Below are 22,324 nucleotides of genomic sequence, written 5' to 3'. Positions count from 1 at the left end.
GACATCATTCTCCTTTAACATTACTATAATGATACTATAGTGCAAATGATCAATATAGATATATCTGCTTTATAAATAACTTGTATCAAAGCAGCTCTTCTCAATGTTACTGTGCTTTCCTTTGCTGCATCTTTGTTGTTACACAAAGCATGGCTTGGCTATTAGACTTGCAGGGCGAACCATTTCCTACAACCCTTTTGGAATACAGTTTCCTTACAATGCCTCGCCTGCAGCCTTTTCCAAACTTTCCTAAGGCCTTTCCTTCCTTGCGCACTCTTTTTACCTATAATCACATTTTTCACAGCTGTTACTGTCATTTGTGGCTGACCAGACTTAATTAAATTTATGTTGGTGTATTCACCAACACGTGTGTGCACTCCAGTCATTTCAAGTAACAATATTTGGATTTCAGATCATTCCATGCATCAGAACATTGTAGAAGGTTGTGGTAATGCTTAGTGTGCCGCTTGTTTTGAAAAAGGCAGATACGGCTTGCAAGGGAATTCTACTAAAGGAAATGGCTTCAGGCGCATGAGTTGTTGTTCAGACTGTGAAGTGAAGTGTTGTGAAGTGATGTCTCTCGTCTCCATACATTAATTACATCAGACAACACAACTACATCTAATAGTGTCATACATATTAACTTTGCACCTGCATCCTGTCTTGATAACTCTAATATCATTGTCATGAATTTGCATCTGTCTTGTGTTAATCAAAGCTAATTACTTTTATCTTTACCTTAATCATAACCTTACTTTTGCTTTTACCTTAATCGTAACCTTAACTGTAATCATAACCATAACCTTAACACGTAACACTTCATGTTAATTTCTTAATTGATTTTTCTGTACTATTTACTTCCACTAATACAGAAAGCTGCTGAGAAACTTAAAGAGGAAGACAGGAAAAAAATGGCCGAAATGCAGGCCGAGTTAGACAAGCAAAAGCAGCTAGCAGCAGCTCACGCAAAGGCCATTGCCAAAGCGGAAAAAGAGGCCCAAGAGCTGAAGCTCATGATGCAGGAGGAGGTTAGCAAGAGAGAGGTAGTAACCCTGGATGCAGAGAAGCAGAAACACAACATTCAGCAAGAGCTGCATGAGCTCAAGAACCTCTCAGAGCAACAAATCAAATCCAAGAGCCAACAGGTCGAGGATGCCCTTCAGAGCCGGTCCAAGATCGAAGAGGAAATCCGTATCATCAGGATCCAACTCGAGACAACTGTGAAGCAGAAGAGCACTGCCGAAACTGAACTGCAGCAGCTTAGGGACAAGGCGGCTGAGGCCGAAAAGCTGAGGAAAGCTGCTCAGGATGAGGCTGAGAAGCTGCGAAAACAGGTCAATGACGAGACACTGAAGAAGCGCAAGGCCGAAGAGGAGCTCAAGTTGAAAGCAGAAGCAGAGAAGGAGGCTGCCAAACAGAAACAGAGGGCTTTGGAGGACCTTAACCAACTCAAAAATCAGGCAGAGGAGGCAGAAAGGCGCATGAAGCAAGCTGAGGTCGAGAAGGAACGGCAGATAAAGTTGGCCCATGATGCAGCACAGAAGAGCGCAGCTGCTGAGCTCCAGAGCAAGCGCATGTCCTATGTGGAAAAGACTTCAAAGCTGGAAGAATCTCTCAAGCAAGAGCATGGCACTGTGATCCAACTCCAAGAAGAGGCGGAACGTCTCAAGAGGCAGCAAGAGGAAGCTGATGCAGCCAGATCAGATGCTGAGAAGGAGCTGGAGAAATGGAGACAGAAGGCAAATGAGGCCCTACGTCTCAGACTTCAAGCAGAAGAGGAAGCACACAAGAAGACTGTAGCCCAGGAGGAGGCTGAAAAACAGAAGTCCGATGCTGAACGAGAGGCTAAGAAGAGGGCTAAGGCAGAGGAGTCTGCTTTGAAACAGAAGGACATGGCTGAACAGGAGCTTGAGAGGCAGAGGAAGCTGGCAGAGGCCACTGCACAGCAAAAGTTCACAGCAGAGCAAGAGCTTATCCGCTTGAGGGCTGACTTCGACCACGCAGAACAACAGAGGTCTCTACTGGACGATGAACTCTACCGTCTCAAAAATGAGGTCAGTGCAGCAGAGCAGCAAAGAAAACACCTTGAAGATGAACTTGCCAAGGTGAAGAGCGAAATGGACATCCTTCTGAAACTTAAAGCTAAGGCTGAGAAAGAGGGTATGTCCAACACAGAAAAGAGTAAACAGCTCCTTGAGGCAGAGGCTGCAAAAATGCGAGACCTTGCCGAGGAAGCATCCAAGCTCCGTGCCATCTCTGAGGAGGCAAAGAGGCAGAGGCAGATTGCTGAGGAGGAAGCAGCCCAGCAAAGAGCCGAAGCTGAGAGAATCCTTAAAGAGAAACTTACTGCAATCAATGAAGCGACTCGCCTCAGAACTGAAGCTGAGATTGCCCTCAAAGAGAAGGAGGCAGAGAATGAACGTCTCAGACGGAAAGCTGAAGATGAAGCCTACCAGAGGAAAGCCCTCGAAGATCAGGCCAGCCAGCACAAACAAGACATTGAAGAAAAGATAGTATTACTAAAGAAATCCTCTGAAGCTGAGCTGGAGAGACAGAAATCCATTGTTGATGATACTCTGAAACAAAGACGAATTGTGGAGGAGGAGATTCGCATCCTTAAGCTTAACTTTGAGAAAGCCTCATCTGGAAAGCTTGATTTGGAGCTGGAACTCAACAAACTCAAAAACATTGCCGAGGAAACTCAACAAACCAAAGTCCAAGCTGAGAAGGAGGCTGAGAAGCTGAGGAAGCTTGCGTTAGAGGAGGAAAATAGGAGGAGAGAGGCAGAAGAAAAAGTCAAGAAAATAGCTGCTGCAGAACAAGAGGCTGCTCGTCAGCGCCAGACAGCCCAGGAAGAAGTTGAACGGCTCAAAAAGAAAGCAGCTGAGGCCAATAAGCAAAAAGAGGAGGCCGACAAGGAGGCAGAAAGGCAGAGCCTTGCAGCAAAAGAAGCAGCACAGAAATGCAATGCAGCAGAACAGCAAGTGCAAAGCATTCTCTCGCAGCAAAAGGAGGACAGCCTTGTTCAGAAGAAGCTGAAAGAAGAATTTGAGAAGGCTAAAAAGCTGGCTAAAGAAGCAGAAAATGCCAAAGAGAAAGCTGAGAGAGAGGCTGCTCTCCTTCGTCAACAAGCCGAGGAGGCGGAACGCCAGAAGCAAGCAGCAGAGGTCGAAGCTTCCAACCAAGCCAAAGCTCAAGAAGATGCTGAGAGACTGAGAAAAGAGGCAGAGTTGGAGGCTGCTAAGAGAGCCCAAGCAGAGGCAGCCGCTCTCAAACAGAAGCAACAGGCTGACGCTGAAATGGCCAAACACAAGAAACTGGCAGAGAAAACCCTGAGACAAAAATCTCAAGTTGAGCAAGAACTGACGAAGGTCAAACTGCAGCTTGATGAGACAGATAAGCAGAAGACTCTTCTGGATGATGAGCTCCAACGCCTTAAGGATGAGGTCGGTGATGCTGTCAAGCAGAAGGCTCAAGTAGAAGAAGAGCTGTTCAAGGTCAAAATTCAGATGGAGGAACTGATGAAATTGAAGCAGAGAATTGAGGAGGAGAACCAACGTCTCATCAAAAAAGACAAAGACAACACACAGAAGTTCCTTGCTGAAGAGGCTGAGAACATGAAGAAGCTGGCTGAGGAAGCTGCAAGGCTTAGTGTTGAGGCTCAGGAGGCTGCTCGCATGAGACAGATAGCAGAAGATGATCTTGTTCATCAACGAACCCTTGCAGAAAAGGTCCTCAAGGAAAAAATGCAAGCTATCCAGGAGGCATCTAAACTCAAAGCTGAGGCAGAAATGCTGCAGAAACAGAAAGATCTAGCTCAAGAGCAGGCTCAGAAGCTGCTAGCAGACAAGCAGCTGATGCAGCAACGTCTGGATGAGGAGATGGAAGGCTTTCAGAAATCCTTGGAGGCTGAGCGCAAGAGACAGTTGCAGATATCAGCTGAGGCAGAGAAACTCAAACTGCAGGTATCTGAGCTCAGTGATGCTCAGGCCAAAGCAGAGGCAGAGGCCAAAAAGTTCAAGAAACAGGCAGATGAGATCAGTGCCCGTCTGCACGAGACAGAAATCGCAACCCAAGAGAAGATGACTGTTGTGCAGAAGCTTGAAGTGCAGAGATTGAGCAGTAGCAAAGAGGCTGATGAGCTACGCAAAGCCATCGCTGATCTTGAGAAAGAGAAGGCTAAACTGAAAAAGGATGCAGAGGACTTACAAATTAAGTCCAAAGAGGTATTGTGTTCAAAGATGGCATATAAGTGCAGCTTATGTCATTGTTAACCCCTCCCTTTCACTAACAATACCTCAGTTTGAAAATACTTCCTTTAACAAAATACTCTTCCCTTTTCTTACACTAAGTATAATTTATATGCTTTGAATTATGATTCCAAATCAGTCTTTGAATGAAATTTTCAAATTTCAGTTATATCTTATGCTGTAGTATGCTGTCTGAATACATGGAATGTCTGCATAGCATGTCTTAACATACCATATAGCCTTTTTTTAATTTCACAATCAGGGGTAAGTGCTTGAAATTACCCACATATGGTATATGTCTTTGCACCTCGAAATATGTGATTGTGTTGGATAATTGGATGTGTATTGAAACAGTTGAAAAAGTGCAGTTTAACATTAACAAAACTTTATTGTGGACAGAAAACTGAACCCTATGAGGACTTTATGTAATATTATATAATTGTAATGTTGAAAAAATGCACAGAATTATCATAATTTAATGGAAATGGCAGGTATTTAGAAAATGTAGAAAGATCAACTGATTCAATTCAACCAGAAAATGTCTAATAAGGGGAGAACTTCCACTCTCTGAAAACTTCCGGTTTCTGAACTGGTTGCAGTTCCTTCTGTGGTTCCACATGAGGGCGCTCGTCCATGAGTGCAGAATGAATGGAGGTCTAAAGTCAAAGTCAAAGTCAAAGTCAGCTTTATTGTCAATTTCTTCACATGTTCCAGACATACAAAGAGATCGAAATTACGTTTCTCACTATCCCACGGTGAAGACAAGACATGTTTTACCAATTTAGGTCCACAGACAAACATAACATTAAAGTAAACAAAAAAGTAAGTAAATAAGTAAATAAAAAAGTAAGTAAATAAGTAAATAAGAGGGCACATATAATAATGAAAAAATAAGAGCAGCAAAATGTGGTTGAAATTGTGCATAGACAGTCAATAAAAATACTAGTGCAAATTCAGGCCAATAAAAGGCTTGGGTAGTTCTGTTTGACCTAAGTAAGAAGAAAGTGGCATAGTGGTGCAAGTTATGTAAGAGCAGCAGAAGTGTTGTGTTTTCAGGACAACAACACCAGTTGTAAAGTGTACAAGTGTGCAAGTGTGCAAGTGGAGTAGTGCAGGCGGCCATTTTTGGGTCCAATGTCCAGGATGTTATGTAGCTGAGGGTGGAGGGGGGAGAGGAGGGAGAGAGTTCAGCATCCTTACGGCTTGGTGTATGAAGCTGTTGGTGAGTCTGGTAGTGCGGGAGCGCAGGCTTCTGTACCTCTTCCCAGAGGGCAGTAGATCAAACAGATTGTGAGCGGGGTGACTTGCATCACTCACAATTTTGGTCGCCTTGCGGGTGAGGTGGGTGGTGTAAATGTCCTTCAGGGAGGGGAGTGAAGCACCAATAATCCTTCCAGCTGTGTTCACTATGCGCTGCAGGGCTTTCCTGTTGTATTCAGTGCAGCTTCCGCCCCACACAGCGATACAGCTGGAGAGGATGCTCTCGATGGTGCCTCGGTAGAATGTGGTCATGATGGCTGGTGGAGCACTTGCTCGCCTGAGTTTCCGCAGGAAGTACAGGCGGCGCTGAGCTCTCTTCGCCAGTGATGCAGTGTTGGTGGTCCAGGAGAGGTCTTCACTGATGTGCACCCCCAGGAATTTGGTGCTGCTCGCTCTCTCCACCACAGCACCGTCGATGGTCAGTGGCAGGTGTTGGGTGTGACCTCTCCGGAAGTCAACAACAATCTCTTTGGTCTTGCTGACGTTCAGCAGGAGGTTGTTGTCCCTGCACCACGTGATCAGATGGTCGACCTCCAACCTGTATTGAGTCTCGTCGCCCTTGGTGATGAGACCCACCAGAGTTGTGTCGTCAGCAAATTTCACTATGTGATTGTTGCTGTAGGTTGCAGTGCAGTCATGTGTCAGCAGGGTGAAGAGCAGCGGACTGAGCACGCAGCCTTGGGGGGCCCCTGTGCTCAGTGTGATGCTGCTTGAGGTATTGTTGCCAACACGTACTACTTGGGGCCTCTGACAGAGGAAGTCCAGTAGCCAGTTGCAGAGGTAGGTACTGAGTCCCAGTTTGTCAAGTTTGCAGGTGAGTTGTTGTGGTATTATGGTGTTGAATGCAGAACTGAAGTCTATAAACAGCAATCTCACATATGAGTCTCTTTTTTCCAGGTGGGTGAGGGCTGGGTGGAGGGCAGAGCAGATTGCATCCTCTGTAGACCGCTTGGCTCGGTATGCAAACTGGAAGGGGTCCAGGGTGGGGGGGAGAATGGCTTTGATATGTGACATGACAAGCCGCTCAAAGCACTTCATGATGATGGGTGTCAGTGCCACAGGGCGGTAGTCATTGAAGCAGGATGGAGCAGTTTTCTTCGGCACAGGTATGATGGTGGCAGCTTTGAAACATGATGGGACGATGGCTTGCTTCAGGGAAGTGTTAAAGATGTCTGTGAAGACATCCTTAAGCTCCCCTGCACAGTCCTTCAGCGCACGACCTGGGATGTTGTCTGGACCTGTTGCCTTACGGGTGTTGATAGCAGCAAGTGTCCTCTTCACGCTGTCGGCAGAGAGGCACAGGGGCTGCTCATGTAGAGGGGGATGGGTCTTCTGTGGGCAGGTGCTGTTTTGTGCTTCAAAGCGAGCAAAGAAGCGGTTCAGGTTGTTGAGCAGAGGGATGTTGCTCTCACAGCTCTGTGGCGCGGGCTTGTAGTCCGTGAGGGCCTGAATGCCCTGCCATAGGCTTTGTGAGTTCCTGCTGTCTTTGAAGTGGGTGGTTATCTTGTGAGTGTATTCCTTTTTTGCTTCCTTGATGCCACGGGACAGGTTGGCTCTCGCTGTTTTCATGCCAGCTTCATCCCCAGCTCTGTAGGCTTTGTCTCTGGCCCTCAGCAGCCTGAGGACATCCCCTGTCAGCCATGGCTTCCAGTTAGCCCGAGTGATGATGTCTTTTGTGTGGGTCACATCATCGATGCACCTATGAAGCTGTACCCCTCAAAATCCACTTTTCTCGGGATATAATTTTTTGTCAAGTAATTTGAATTGTATTCGAAAGGGGAGGCAAAGAAAATATACTTAGTTGAGTATAATATTTTCTAAGGTCACTTATTTTTTCTAAAAAGCCTTTCAAACGTGTCAATGACGTCATTCATTAGCACAATGCTAGCGTGTTATGGGCAACAACGACCCAACCTGTAACAAATCAAAAGGACATAAGTACTCATTCATTCAACTTTTGACCTATAACCCATGTTGAAGTTGTACAAACTACAATCAAATCTGAGATTTCTCAATGACAATCAGGTGAAAAAGACAAATTTAACCGTCTAGCTCCTTTGACTTCTATTCATTTTGCACTCATGGCGATCGCCCCCAGTGAAACTCTGGTGGAACTACAACCAAAATTCGGCACAATGGGACTTAATACAGAGTGGCCAGGCTCTCCGTAGACAGGCTCTGACTCAACTAATCTAATTGAAATTATTCAGCAGACAAAATACCTTAGATATGCATCAAACTTATTGAGGTTGATAACGAATGTTGTCTAGAAATAAAATGTACAATTTTAACTTGTGCTGACAAACGATTAAAAAAGACCAATAAATCACACAATTTTACTGTGATTAAATGAATTCCTTCCTTATAATGAAGCTTTTAATAATGGATATTTAAATGTAAAATCAAAGAATTAATGTAGAAAAAACAATAAATGAAATACTATTGTTCAGTTTTAACTTTGATTGATGGGGACGATTCTAAGGACCCAGCACTGACAAGGGGCCCCCAGAGAACACTACAAATTATTATCATCAAGTAAGCTAAATAGTGTAGTCCAAATGATAATTTTGTTTTTGTGTAAGTTATAAAGAAAATCTGTTATAAACTTAACAAATCCATGAGATCCAATCCATTTAAAGAGAACATTTTGACACACTTTTAAAATACTATTCTATGTGTTGAACATCTGCGATATTGTCAGTGAGTGTTAGGCAAGTAGAATAAGTTAACAAAAAAAGTTCAACATAGCATTAACTGCAGTGTTACACATTAACTGTAATGTTATTTGTCTCTTGATGTTTACCAACCTACACATCAAAATAGGCTAATTTACTGGCATACAGTATGTGTAATGTATGTCTTCCTTGAACACCATGGTTCGAATTACCGGGGGTATTCAACATTGCATGTAATTAAATGCAGTATTACCACCACATACCAACAATTCAGGATACAATCTAATAAAATACGATTTTCAAACCCTCACCCCCATTAGGCTGTAGGCTACCATTTCTCTGGTACGTTCAGACTGTGTTGTTTGCTATGATATAATACTGACGAATTAAAACAAATGCACAGTGTAGGCTGCAAAAGTCTGATACGAATGGGTTAACAAGCGGTGGCCAACTGGCCATACATTTGTCTAAATTTTCACTGCCTTTGTAACATAGCCAACCTTAGAAAAACATTGAGTAGCAAGATCGCTATGGTTTAACCGTAGGTCTCCCTTACACTCAGCGGCCACGGCCCACGACCATCGCTGCTGCTTAGCTTAAAAACCAGGCCTACAATCACACGCCATAGGAGGAGTTCCATAGATATACTGGGGGAGAGGTTTAATGAGGCGATTTATCATTTTGTGCAATTTCATTCTTAATGTCTTAACAAGAGGGAATTTACACTAATATTCAGGGCATTTCGCATGTACAGTAGATTAGTGGTTCTCAACCTTTTTTTCGCAAATGCCCATACACCTTTAATTGCAACGTTACCTGCAGTTTGTTTAAAACGCTACGTGAACATATAATAATCAATTGGACGTGAAATGTCTTTCCTCGTTGCCATTATTAGAGATCAGCCTTTCTTAAAAGCATATTGCTGTACAAATGTTTTGTGATATAACACCAGGCGCACAATGCACTAGGCTACATGATATGAAATGCCTAGGCTAAACAACGTGAAGATATTTTTTTTCCAACCGTGAACAAGTAATTTTTTTATTTGCTTCATGTTTGGCAGGCTTATAGCCTGGCTAGCGCCACCACTTCTCAATGAGACGTGGTCTGGGAACCAAACGTTCATTTTCTCATATTTGAAAAAAATGCCCAGATCCGTTTATTGGGTGCCACGGATGTCTATCAAATGCGTCTGTGCATAGCTCATCATCGTCTTGCTTTCCCCCCTGTTCTGTGATTGGTTCCCTATCTCAGGCGAAAATTTGCTCCATGGTCTCCAGGCTGCCTTAGCAGCGTGAATCAAATCGCGCGCAAGGCAGCATGGGAACACCCAGGCTAGCAGGCTTAGGCTATCCAAGAAAAACGAATCAAATGAACCAAAGGCTGGTCTTGCATTAGGCTAGGTGAACTTGGCTATTAAACGGGAGACTTTCTGTGGCCCATCTGTAAACAATTCTGGGTCTTAAATGTAGGTTGTATGTTTGCCATTTCCGTGCTATTGCTCTGTATGCATTTCCATGTTTGCACTGCACGGCTATACCAAAAAATATTTGACTGTGGCGCACGGGGCGCACCTTGAAACAGTGTTTACCCAAATCCAACCCTTCCCATAACGTGTAAGGTAAATTGTGCTTGCTAGTATGATTAGTTTCTTTTAACTTGTCGGCCAGCCAGCCACGGTCATATGACCTATATTTCAAAGGAAAATTGACTGTGAACCACAAGTGTGAAATCATGTGTGTAAGCCTATATAAAAGAGAGAGTGACGTCACCAGTCAAAATAGCGGTACCCCCCGAAGCTCACGGTATAATTCGAACACTGTTGAACACCTTTAACATTACATAACATTTATGTTTGATTAGGTTGAGCTAGCAATGTAACTAGTAAACCATAACTAAGTTAGCATCTCAAACAACAGCCAAACCTTTATTACCTTGTGACTTGTCTGTATTCCTCCCTTTCAATTATTCACTCTATAAATGTGCTATAAAAACACCAATATATACAACTTACTTAAAGGAGAATTCCCGAGAATGCCCGAGGCACCCCCATCGAAAAACTATTGGTAGCATTGGCTAACTAGCGCCAGATTTCTGAGTGTAGGGGACAAGCCGATATGAGCTATGAGACATACTGTACGTTCACACTCGGTATCATGTTTCAACACACTTTAGGTCAATATCACCCCGGAATTCTCCTTTAACTGGTTTTATTTAGATAGTGTTAACCTAAAGGAGCAATGCTGTAATAAGCACTCCAAATATTTTATAAAAATATGTAACTTTACAGGCAACACAACAGTGTTACATTTGCAGAGCGTATGCTGCAACAGTTAGCCTCCACTATTATCAATGGAACTGGCTACACCAGATGTGATAGTGGCACATACATTCAAATAAATTAGACCAGTCTTCTAAAACTATTTTTATGCTCTGCGGACAGAGCGCATCAGTTGCACACATGGTATAGCCAGGCTGTTATACTGACGGTGAAAATTTCAATTTATTTTTAGACTCCAACACACCTCCAGTATGACCAGTATGGCCAGGTACCATAAGACCCCTCAGTAGATTGTGGTTATGGTATTTGCCAGATGCTTTTGTCCAAAGCGATTAAATGAAAGCGCCAACCCTGATTGTGAAACTATTCATATGTATTTGTTTTGAGTTATTTTCTTTGTAAGGATCAACACCATCATGTCACTCATTTTACTCTCTTTCTCTTTTACCTCAGAGTGCAAGTGCCCAACAGGAGCAGATGATTCAGGAGAAGACACTCCTTCAGCAGACTTTCATCGCTGAGAAAGAGGAACTGCTTAAAAAAGAGAAGCTCATTGAAGATGAGAAGAAGAGGCTAGAGAGCCAGTTTGAAGAGGAGGTCAAAAAGGCAAAGGCTCTCAAAGATGAGCAGGAACAGCAGAGGAAGCAGATGGAGGAGGAGAAGAACAAGCTCAAGGCCACCATGGATGCTGCCCTCAAGAAACAGCAGGAGGCAGAGCAGGAGATGCTCAATAAGCAGAAGGAGATGCAGGAACTTGCCAAGAAGAAGCTAGAGCAAGAAAAAATGCTTGAAGATGAAAACAAGAAGCTGCGTGAAAAGCTGCAGCTACTTGAAGAGGCAACTGTTACCCGTGAGATCCAGATTCAAACAGAAGCAGAAAGGAAAGTCCTCAATGGTCAAGGCACAGATGATGTTGACAGCAGAAATGGGGAGTCTCCTCTTTCATTTGATGGCCTTCGGGAGAAGGTACCTGCAAGTAGACTCTTTGATGTTGGACTTCTGAGTAAGAAAGAGTTTGATAAATTGAAGAAGGGTAAAACCACTGTGCAGAACCTGAGCCAAACAGACAAACTCAAGACTGTTCTCAAGGGAAATGACTGCATTGCTGGCCTCCTTGTTCATCCAAACCAAAAGATGTCCATCTATCAAGCCATGAAAGACATTAAAATTGCCCAAAGCACTGGCTTAATTCTACTAGAAGCACAAGCAGCATCAGGCTTTATAGTTGACCCCATCAAGAACACAAATCTCACAGTCAATGAAGCAGTGAAAGAGGGAGTCGTAGGTCCAGAATTGCACAACAAATTGCTCTCTGCTGAAAGAGCTGTCAGCGGATACAAAGATCCTTACACAGGTGGAAAGATTTCAACCTTTGAGGCCATGAAGAAGGGTCTTATTGGGGAGAGTGAGGCCATCAGACTACTTGATGCCCAGATGGCAACAGGAGGAATCATAGACCCAGTCCACAGTCACCGTGTGTCAAATGAAACTGCCTACCAACAGGGCTATTTGGATGCAGACACCAACAAAATCCTGGACAAGCCCACAGACGACACCAAAGGATTCTTTGACCCAAATACCCAGGAAAACCTCACCTACAAACAGTTGATTGAAAGATGTACTAAAGACCCTGAGACAGGGTTGCTACTCCTGCCCATCTCAGAGGATGCTGCTCTCAGTGCAAGAACATACACAGATGAAGAAACACAGGATGTGTTCAGCAAAACAAATGTCTCTGTGCCTTTTGGAAAGTTCAAGGGAAAAACTGTCACAATCTGGGAAATCATCAACTCAGAGTACTTCACAGAGGACCAGAGAAAGGATCTCATCCGCCAGTACAAGACTGGGAAAATCACAATTGAGAAAATTATTAAGATTGTTATAACTGTTGCTGAAGAGAAAGAGAAAAAGAATGAAATTACCTTTGAAGGTTTGAGAGCACCTGTCCCCGCTGCTGAGCTCTTGGAGTCCAAAATCATTGACAAAGACCTTTACAACAAACTTCACAAAGGCAATAAAACAGTCAAGGAAGTGTCTGAAATGGATCATGTTCACAAGTCTTTGAAAGGCACCAACTGCATTGCTGGTGTAGTTATTGACTCAACTAAAGAAACACTGTCCTTATACCAAGCCTTGAAGCAGGATGTGATCAGGCCCACTCATGCTTTGAATCTACTGGAAGCACAGGCTGCAACTGGATTCATGATTGACCCTCTCAATAATCAGAAGTACACAGTAGATGAGGCTGTTAAGGCAGGTTTAGTTGGTCCAGAACTTCATGAAAAACTGTTGTCTGCTGAAAGAGCTGTCACCGGCTACAAAGATCCTTACTCTGGCAAGGCTGTGTCTTTGTTTGAAGCAATGAAAAAGGACCTCATTAATAAAGATCAGGGAATCAGACTTCTTGATGCACAGATGACAACAGGAGGTATTATTGACCCAGTGAAGAGTCATCGCATTCCCCATGATGTGGCCTGCAAACGGGGATACTTTGATGATCAAACAAACAAACTCCTGAGCAGTCCAACAGCTGATATCAAAGGCTTCTATGACCCCAACACTCAAGAGAATGTCACATACCGGCAACTCCACAAGAGATGTGTCACAGACAAAAAGACTGGCCTTCAACTTCTGCCTCTGTCTGATGAAGCTATCAACTCAAAGGAGGAACACAAATACACAGAGTCACAGACCAAAGATGCCATGAGCCAGGCTACAATGGAGGTTGACAGTGGCCCATTCAAAGGCAGAAAGGTCACTATCTGGGAAATGCTTAATTCGGAATATCTTACAGATGAACAAAGGGAAGATCTGATCAGACAGTACAGATCTGGAAAAATCACAATTGAAAGAATCATAAAGATTGTGATCACAGTCGTTAATGAAAAAGAGGCCAAGAAACAGGAGAAAGGCAACTTTGAAGGACTCAGAACTACAGCACCAGCAAAGTCACTGCTTGATGCTAAGATTATTGACAAAGCTACATTTGATGCAGTCAATCAAGGCAAGAAGACTGCAGCAGAAGTTAGCAAAGATAAATCCATCAATAAATATCTACAAGGTTCAGACAGCATCGCTGGTATCTATAACGATCAGACTAAAGAGAAGCTCAGCATATACCAAGCAATGAAGAATAAGCTTCTTAGACAGACCACTGGTGTGGCACTGCTTGAAGCTCAGGTAGCCACAGGATTCCTTGTAGACCCACGGAAAAATCAGTTTTTGACTGTAGATGAAGCTGTAAAATCAGGCCTTGTCGGCCCAGAGCTTCATGAGAAACTGCTCTCTGCTGAAAAGGCAGTCACAGGTTACAAAGACCCATACACTGGAAACAAAATCACCCTCTATGAAGCCATGCAGAAGGATCTAATTCCAAAGGACCAAGCAATGCCCCTCCTGGAGGCACAGATGGTCACTGGTGGAATAATTGATCCAGTGAACAGCCACCGTCTGCCAAATGATGCCGCAATCCAGCGTGGATTCTTCAGTAAAGAAATGGCCAACACTCTCTCTGAAGTCTCAGATGACAACAAGAGGTTCTCTGACCCCACAACAGATGATAATGTGTCATACAAGCAGCTGAAAGATAAATGCATGCGTGACCCAGACACAGGACTTTGTCTCTTGACTCTCTCCAAGCCACAATCACCAACAATAGTTGAAAAGACATACCTGTACACTGAGGAGCAGACCCAGCATGACCTAGCCGGCACCCAGGTTGACCTTCCAATTGAAGGCTTTGGAGACCAGCCTACGTCCCTTTGGGATATCATGAACTCAAATCTGCTCCCAGAGTCAGAAAGGGCAAAACTCATGGACGAATACCGATCTGGCCACATAACTAAAGAACGCATGATAATCATCATCATTGAGATCATGGAACAGAGAGAGATCATCCGAGGGGAGAACATCAAAACATGTAACACAATTAGACGCCGAATTACCATTGATGAGCTCTACAGTGCTCGCATTATTGACCAAGAAATCTACAATCTGCTCAAACAAGAGAAGAAGAACATCCGAGAGGTCATGGAGATGCAGAGTGTAAAGAAATATTTGTTTGGCACAGGCTGTGTTGCTGGTGTCATGACAGACTCTAATAACAAGATTGGCATTTACGAGGCAATGAAGAGGGGCCTAATGAAGTCTGAAGTAGCCATGACTCTTTTGGAGGCTCAGGCTGCAACTGGATTCATTATTGACCCTGTCAAAAATGAGATGCTCACCGTTGATGAGGCTGTCCGTAAAGGTGTAGTTGGCCCAGAGATCCACGACAGACTTCTCTCTGCTGAAAGGGCAGTTACTGGTTACAGAGACCCATACAGTGGCAAGATCATCTCTCTCTTCCAAGCAATGAAAAAGAACCTTGTCCCTGAGGAATATGCTCTAAAACTTCTTGAGGCCCAAACAGCCACAGGGGGCATTATGGACCCTGAATTCCACTTCCACCTTCCATCAGATGTTGCTACGCACCGTGGATACATAATCAGAGAGACCATGGAGAGGCTGTCTGATGAGGTGAAGGGATATGTAGACCCCCTGACAGAAGAAGGGATGTCATATGCGCAGCTGCTCAAGAGATGTAAGGTTGATCCTGTAACTGGCCTGCGTTTCCTCTCACTTGCAGACAGGAGGCTGATGTTCAAGGGTCTTAGAAAACAGATCACCATGGAGGAGCTCTTCCGCTCACAGATCATTGACCAGCAGACTGTCACAGAGTTGAATGAAGGTCTAGTGACTGTGGAGGAAGTCAGCAAAAGACTCCAAAAGTATCTTCAAGGTGCAAGTTGTATTGCTGGAGTGTATGTGGAGACCAACAGAGAGCGTCTCTCTATCTACCAAGCTATGAAGAAGAATATGATCAGACCAGGCACAGCTTTTGAGCTGCTTGAGGCCCAAGCCGCAACAGGTTATGTGATTGACCCAATCAAGAACCTTAAGCTGACAGTCAATGAGGCTGTGAGGATGGGCATTGTGGGTCCAGAATTTAAAGACAAGCTTCTGTCCGCAGAACGGGCTGTGACAGGCTACAGAGATCCTTACTCAGGCAAGACCATCTCTCTCTTCCAGGCCATGCAGAAAGGCCTCATCCTCAAAGATCATGGCATCCGTCTCCTTGAAGCCCAGATTGCCACGGGAGGAATCATTGATCCAGAGGAGAGTCACCGTTTGCCCGTAGAGGTGGCTTACAAACGTGGCTTCTTTGATGAGGAAATGAATGAGATCCTCTCTGACCCATCTGATGACACCAAGGGATTCTTTGATCCCAACACTGAAGAGAATTTGACTTACCTACAGCTGATGGAAAGATGCATTACAGATCCAGACACTGGTCTTGTGCTCCTGCTGCTGAAGGAGAAGAAACGAGAAAGGAAAACGTCTTCAAAGTCCTCTGTGCGCAAGCGCAGAGTGGTCATTGTGGACCCAGAGACTGGCAAAGAGATGACTGTTTACGAAGCATACCGCAAAGGGCTCATTGACCATCAGACCTACCTGGAGTTGGCAGAGCAGGAATGTGAGTGGGAAGAGATTACTACTACTACATCTGACGGTAGTGTGAAGTCTATCATCATTGACAGGAGATCAGGCCGACAATATGATATTGATGATGCCATTGCTCGAGGTCTCATTGACCAGTCTTCTCTGGATCAGTACCGCTCTGGACACTTGCCCATCACTGAATTTGCTGACATGCTGTCTGGAAATATGGGTGGCTTCCGTTCCCGATCCTCCTCATTCGGATCAACTTCTTCATATCCCATGAGCCCTCTGCCCTCAATCAGAACTCCGGCCACCATTTGGAATGATCCAACTGAAGTGACTGTGCCAGTGGCTGGAATTCTTGACACTGATACTTTAGAGAAAGTGTCAGTCACTGAGGCCATGCACAGGAATCTAGTTGACAACATCACTGGCCAGAGACTGCTAGAGGCACAGGCTTGCACTGGAGGCATAATTGACCCTGCAACAGGGGAGAAATTCTCTGTCGCTGATGCAACTGAAAAGGGTCTTGTTGATAAGTTAATGGTTGACAGGTTAAACCTGGCTCAGAAAGCCTTCAATGGATTTGAGGACCCTAGAACCAAAGTAAGGATGTCTGCCTCCCAAGCCCTCAAGAAAGGTTGGCTGTATTATGAAGCTGGTCAGCGTTTCCTGGAAGTGCAATACCTCACTGGTGGTCTCATAGAACCAGATGTTGAGGAAAGAGTTTCTCTAGAAGAGGGCATCAAAAAAGGTAGCATTGATGCTCGCACTGCCCAAAAGCTAAGAGACGTAAGTGCCTACGCCAAATACCTGACCTGCCCTAAAACCAAACTCAAGATTTCTTATAAAGATGCCATGGACAGAAGTATGATTGAGGAAGGATCAGGCTTACGACTTCTGGAAGCCTCCTCTCAGTCTAGCAAAGGCCTGTACAGCCCTTACAACGTCAGTGGTGCTGGGTCTGCCTCTGGCTCTCGCACTGGCTCAAGGACAGGGTCCAGATCTGGCTCAAGAAGAGGCAGCTTTGATGCCACTGGTTCTTCACTGTTCGCTGGCATGTCCTTCTCCTCATCCTCATCCACATTCTCATCCTCCAGCTATGGCCGAAGATATTAGCTCCTTCACAACAGTAGGAGCTTCACACCTCAGTGGCTTAAAATAGGAAAGAAAGATATCTAAAAAGGAAGACAACAAAGACTTATTTATTCAGCTTTGCATGTGGTTGCTTTAGGAAATTGCATTCCGAAAACTACCATTTTTTTAGAAAAAACTTTGGATTGTTGAGCTCCAACTCCACGTAGTATGGATGCTAAAACTATGCATACAATACCTGTCCGGCCTTAATAGGTTATTATTTTTTTATCTATTTTTTCCTGCAGTTTCATATATATAATATTGAATAGGGTAGTATTTTAAAAAAAACATTGAATTTTTGATTGAATGACAACTATTTTTATAGAGCAGTTGTCATTGAGGCTAGTTGTTTTTAAATATTTTACATTTCTACTTGCAATGTTTTTAATTGTTTTTACTGTTTTTTTTTTTTGTCTGGAGAAAACTTCAAAAGATATGCCAAGATAGATAGAGAATTTATGTTACCAGATTCAAAAACTATATATATGGCTATAATTCTAAGTCCAGTATGTGTATAGATATCTGTTAAAGCAATTGTATTAAGACGAAGATGTTAGCCATCAAAGTAATCAAGATCAATTGGCTAACTTACTAAAGGGCAGCATATGGAAAAAAAACACTATTAGCTTGGACACTGGAGGGCAACAATGAAAGCGGCAATATTTTTTTTTTTGTTTGGCGGGCAATTCCAGCTCAGCTGTAATAAAGAAGCACCAAACATCCTGTCCACATGGATTCAGACATTCCCAAAAGACAACCCTAATAAATTTTGAGCCAGTCAATGATGTCTAGTGTCCTCCATTATGATAAAAGTGCAACAACAATAAGTCCTTACACCAACACTCAAGCTCAACTTAGTCAACCCCCCCCCCCCCCCCATGGCCTACTGTCCCAAGAAGATGTCAGAAGTCACACCCAGCTTCACATTACCTGGAGAGTTCATGGACTGGTTTTCTTTACCTGTAAGTTAAACTTGGGTGAATTTGGGTATGGCTGGCTGTCCTCTTCACACTTTCCCCACTTCTCTGCTCTAAAGGACAGTCTCTACTCATTAAATATTTTGGAAGTAATTTCACATTATTTAAATGTCCTTTTTACCTTTTAATTCTTTACTCTCTCTCCTCTCTCTTTCTGCATATCTGCCAGAATTGAGTGCTCAATTTCAGAATGAAGAAGAAATACTTAATAAACAACAACTCTCTTCTCTGCTTTCTTTTACAATAGAAGTCTTTTCCAAACAGATGTCCTGTGAAGGAAGAAGGTGGTGCTTACTCTGTCTGGGATGACATTCATCCACAGCCAACAACATCTGCTCCTCAGGTATGATAATTTGATATACAGTGTTTACTGCCATTAATGCCATCACAAACATCTTTTCAGTTCCCATCTGATTTACACCATTGTTTAAATATGACAAAAGACACTCTTTGATTTGTTTTGGCATTTGTTTTCATTGTTTTTCATTTATACTTTGGCCTTTTTTTATTTTAGATCTGCAGTCAAGCACCTCTCTTCACCCACAAACATCTCCTCTTGCGAGGTTTGAATAAAGGCTAGAGTAACGCTGACATCTTCCTGAGATACATACCATGAACTGTGCACTGGACTTAATACATTCTGGCTCTCACATCAAGACAACATCTACACACCATTTCATCCAATGTTTAGCTCCTTTGGACAAATAGGATATTCTCCTATGTATTTGTTATAACTAAGAATAGTCTTTGTCTAAAACTTAGAGTATGGCTGACATGATCTTATGAATGTACTTTTCAGCAATGCGAATTTAGAATGATTTTAACTAACCTGCAGTCACCAATCTCTAAAAGCTGCTGTATTGTTAAGATTTAAAACCTGGAAAAAATCTACCCAGTGTACTAAACACTACCATACAAATAAACAACTGAATGTATTCTTCAATCCCTGCTTACATGCATTTCATTAGTCCATGTTTTTATTTTTATTTCCCATGAAATGTTTCTTTTAAGTTGCTTTCTCTGCTCTCTGCAAAATCCTATACATTGTTCTTTTCTTTATTTTTGAAAATACTTGACTTGTGTAAATCCTGTTTTATTTCCATTTTTCCATCATATTTTTTTATCATTTACTGTAATATATATATTTTTGCTTTGCATGTTTTACTAACTTGGTTACAAATATATGGACAAACTGAATGATGAATAGATTTTCAAAATGCTTAGCAAAAAATATCACTACTATTTTTGATGTAAAATGGAAAATGTAAACTTGTATGCAATCCACTAACAAGTTGGTTTTGCCTATAACGAGATGGGAGTGCCTTGACAGGGATTGAAACTGGGTGCATCTTTGAAAACAACACTAATGTAAATAAACTATGATAAAAAAAATGTCATCTTTCTTTTTTCATTTTCTTCATCAAGACATAAATATCCATATATCATGCGATATTAATATAGGAATGAATGTGAATTTTTATATTCACAGTTACATTTGATTTGATATAGTCCATTCAAAATGTCTTTCCTATAATAAGACACCATAGGCTACACACATAGGTCAAAAATATAGCAACTGCAAATATTCATTGCACCTCAAGAGGGCAATGTTGTTACATTTACTGAAATTGTTACATCTTTATTATGTTAAATTATTAATTCTCATTTTGACCCTTTCCTTGTGCATAAATACAGGAAAGCAGTCAACTGTACAATGATATAGAGACACTTGCATTTGAGGTTCCACTTAATATCTTTGTCATAGACAGTGAAGCAGAGGAGGCAACTAGTCCAGTTTACAGATGTACCTCAGGGATATGCTGCGACTGGTCACCTTGGGCTACTGAATCCAGACAATAGTACACCTCTTTCCCATTCACTGCAGAGTATGGGGAGAGAGGTACTGTACATGTAGGAGTCTGCATTGTTTAGAAATACTTTACAGAAGGGTCAAAATATTGTTATACTTATATGAAGTACATACATGAGTAGGTGGAGCTGATAGCACATGCCTTAGCTCATATCATATTGCCTGATTTAATCAAGTTCTTCAGCATAATCATCTGGTTTGAGAGTTGTTTTTATGAAACCTTTGATACAATTGACACAAAAACAATAGATAGACGATAGACAAAATAATGATGTAATCATGAAATGCATTCCTACTTTTCCTTGTCTGTTTGTTTCAGGAAGACAGTGATATAATTCCTGGAACTGTTCCACCTCCAGGAAAACGATCTGGGTAATGGTTGCCTGTAGACTACTCATATTAAAGGAACTTGTATAGTTCCATTGCAGATTTGAATTTCACCTCCTGTTGACCAGAGGCAAAACAAACCTGACAGTAAAGGAAGTTGGCCTCATGTCCTTATGACAATCAAAGGACAGGATCTAATGAGTAACTCACATGACACTGTAACACATATTTAATGTGTTTCTTCAACACAAGGACAATTTGTTATGATAATAATTACAGTTACTATAGGCCCACTTCTCAAAACCTGATGTTAAAATTTGAAAATGTGAATGATTAAATTTGTTTTCTTTATTAATTAAGGGGCATAAGAGTGTCTAAAGGTAATTCAGTGACAGGCACCCTGGTGTTGCAATGAGCTGATGGGCCAGTGTTCACTCTCTGGTGTCTGTTTATTTCCTTGTACACTAAATGGAAAAAGACTGCTTGCATTTCGAAACAGTCTTCTTTCTTGAATTTCCCCTGGGGATCAATAAAGTATCTATCTATCTATCTATCAGTCACTCATTCACTACACATAGAACAGTGAATAACCGCTATAACCGCTGTTATTCACTATATAGTGCACTAGTGAATGTTCAGAAAGCGGAAATCCATCTCACCAGTCACTAAAATGATTATACATGCAACAAAGGCTAAGTCACTGACTCTAACTGACAGCCTATAACATTCAGATATGTGAGGGATAACGGCCGTCAAGGTGTCCAAATACACAGAATTAATGGACGAGGCAGAGGCAAAGAATTCCACAACTTGAAGCAGGGTGGAATTCCCTCCAGCTTTTCTGCCAGTCAGAAAATAGTATTTCTTGTTTCCGGGGATAAACATTGTATGTGGGTCTGGCACTGCCCCTACTTTACATCAAATCATTAAATTACATAGTATGAGTTCCACCTAGCCATGGTCCTAATAACTGTTGAGATATGTACAGTATGTATATATATATATATATATATATATATATATATATATATATATATATATATATATGATGCACAGTAGATATCTAAAGTTCAGGAGATCAATCAGATGTTTTTAAAACAAGAAGACCTGAAAAACACTTCTGCCTCAGAGGAGCAGCACTGTGTTGACCAAATGATTGATCCCTCTTTAGACAATAGTGGGTGGGCGGACGCCCAGCAGATAGATAGAGCTGTCTGAGCTGTCTCTGTGTGTGTGTGTGTGTGTGTGTGTGTGTGTGTGTGTGTGTGTCCTCGTGTGTTTGTGTGTGTATGCGTGTGTTCTCCCTCAGGGTTGACCCCGAGCACTGGAGCCAGTGGCAATGGGAGTTCCGGGGTCAGATCAAGGCACTGCGGCACTGGCTGAAGACCATGGAGATGAGGCTTCCCCCACTGGATCCAGCTGTAAGTCTCCCTGGGAAAGCTCCCAGCATCCCGTCTCATTCATCTGTTCCACTTCCATTTGCCCTCTTTTGAGTTGCCAGTGTCATATTCTTTATTGTGTTTGAGACAACAAAGCATTTACAGTAGGGGAAAGCTCTGCTGGAGTGTGAGCTGATTTGCTGGTGAGTAGTACAATCCTAGTAAAAGAGAAAACAAGGCTCTCTAAGTTGTACTTTCATCGAAGATCCTTGGAAGACTCATTTCTGTCTTGGCTTCATGCCTGAATTTTGTTTTATCTATGTTTTACAAGTCTGAAGACATAACAGCCACGCGGCTGTCTCTTAACAATTCTTTGCAGTCAACATTGAGGAATAAAACTGAGGAGAGAAATTTGAGCTGGAACAACACCCAGGCTCCCAGGATCCACAGTCAAAATGCCAACTGTCTCGATGACGTGTGCTTTTGTTTTATCGTGATTGTTTGGGTTGAGTTTGCCAGCGACAGATGCGAAAAGACATAAAACCAAAGCCCGTGATTTGAACTAACGTCCTCTTTTTGTGACCCGCTGTCCCCATGGTGCAAGGGGAAGCATCGGTCGAATATGTTTTAGGCTCTGGGGAGCATGAAGGTCTTTTCTCAAAAGCTGTAAACGCTGCCACCAGACCC

At 42.7% G+C, this 22,324-nt stretch overlaps 2 protein-coding genes across 29 annotated transcripts in view; both read left to right on the top strand.

Moving 5' to 3' along the window:
* Positions 1 to 18,604, top strand: part of plecb (plectin b) — a 148,742-nt gene extending 130,138 nt beyond the window's left edge. For 27 of the 28 annotated variants that reach the window (XM_042107811.1, XM_042107810.1, XM_042107809.1 and 24 more), the window contains 4 exons: positions 873 to 4,226; positions 10,920 to 18,046; positions 18,309 to 18,404; positions 18,576 to 18,604. In XM_042107811.1, the coding sequence (XP_041963745.1) occupies positions 873 to 4,226; positions 10,920 to 17,066 (9,501 nt within the window). In that variant the 3' untranslated portion in view covers positions 17,067 to 18,046; positions 18,309 to 18,404; positions 18,576 to 18,604. The remainder of the gene's footprint in view (positions 1 to 872; positions 4,227 to 10,919; positions 18,047 to 18,308; positions 18,405 to 18,575) is intronic. The other variant, XM_042107826.1, reaches the window with a different exon arrangement.
* Positions 18,605 to 20,229: 1,625 nt separating this feature from the next.
* The window catches only part of macf1b (microtubule actin crosslinking factor 1b), a 43,398-nt gene continuing 41,303 nt past the window's right edge, over positions 20,230 to 22,324 (top strand). Inside the window, exons 1-2 of the mRNA XM_042107830.1 lie at positions 20,230 to 20,303; positions 21,568 to 21,679. The gene's annotated coding sequence lies outside the window, so the exon portion shown is untranslated. The remainder of the gene's footprint in view (positions 20,304 to 21,567; positions 21,680 to 22,324) is intronic.

This window comes from Alosa sapidissima, chromosome 10, assembly GCF_018492685.1.
Source record: "Alosa sapidissima isolate fAloSap1 chromosome 10, fAloSap1.pri, whole genome shotgun sequence".
Taxonomy (NCBI): domain Eukaryota; kingdom Metazoa; phylum Chordata; class Actinopteri; order Clupeiformes; family Clupeidae; genus Alosa; species Alosa sapidissima.
The sequence above is the reverse complement of the archived record's forward strand: the minus strand, read 5'-3'. Positions and strand labels throughout refer to the sequence as shown.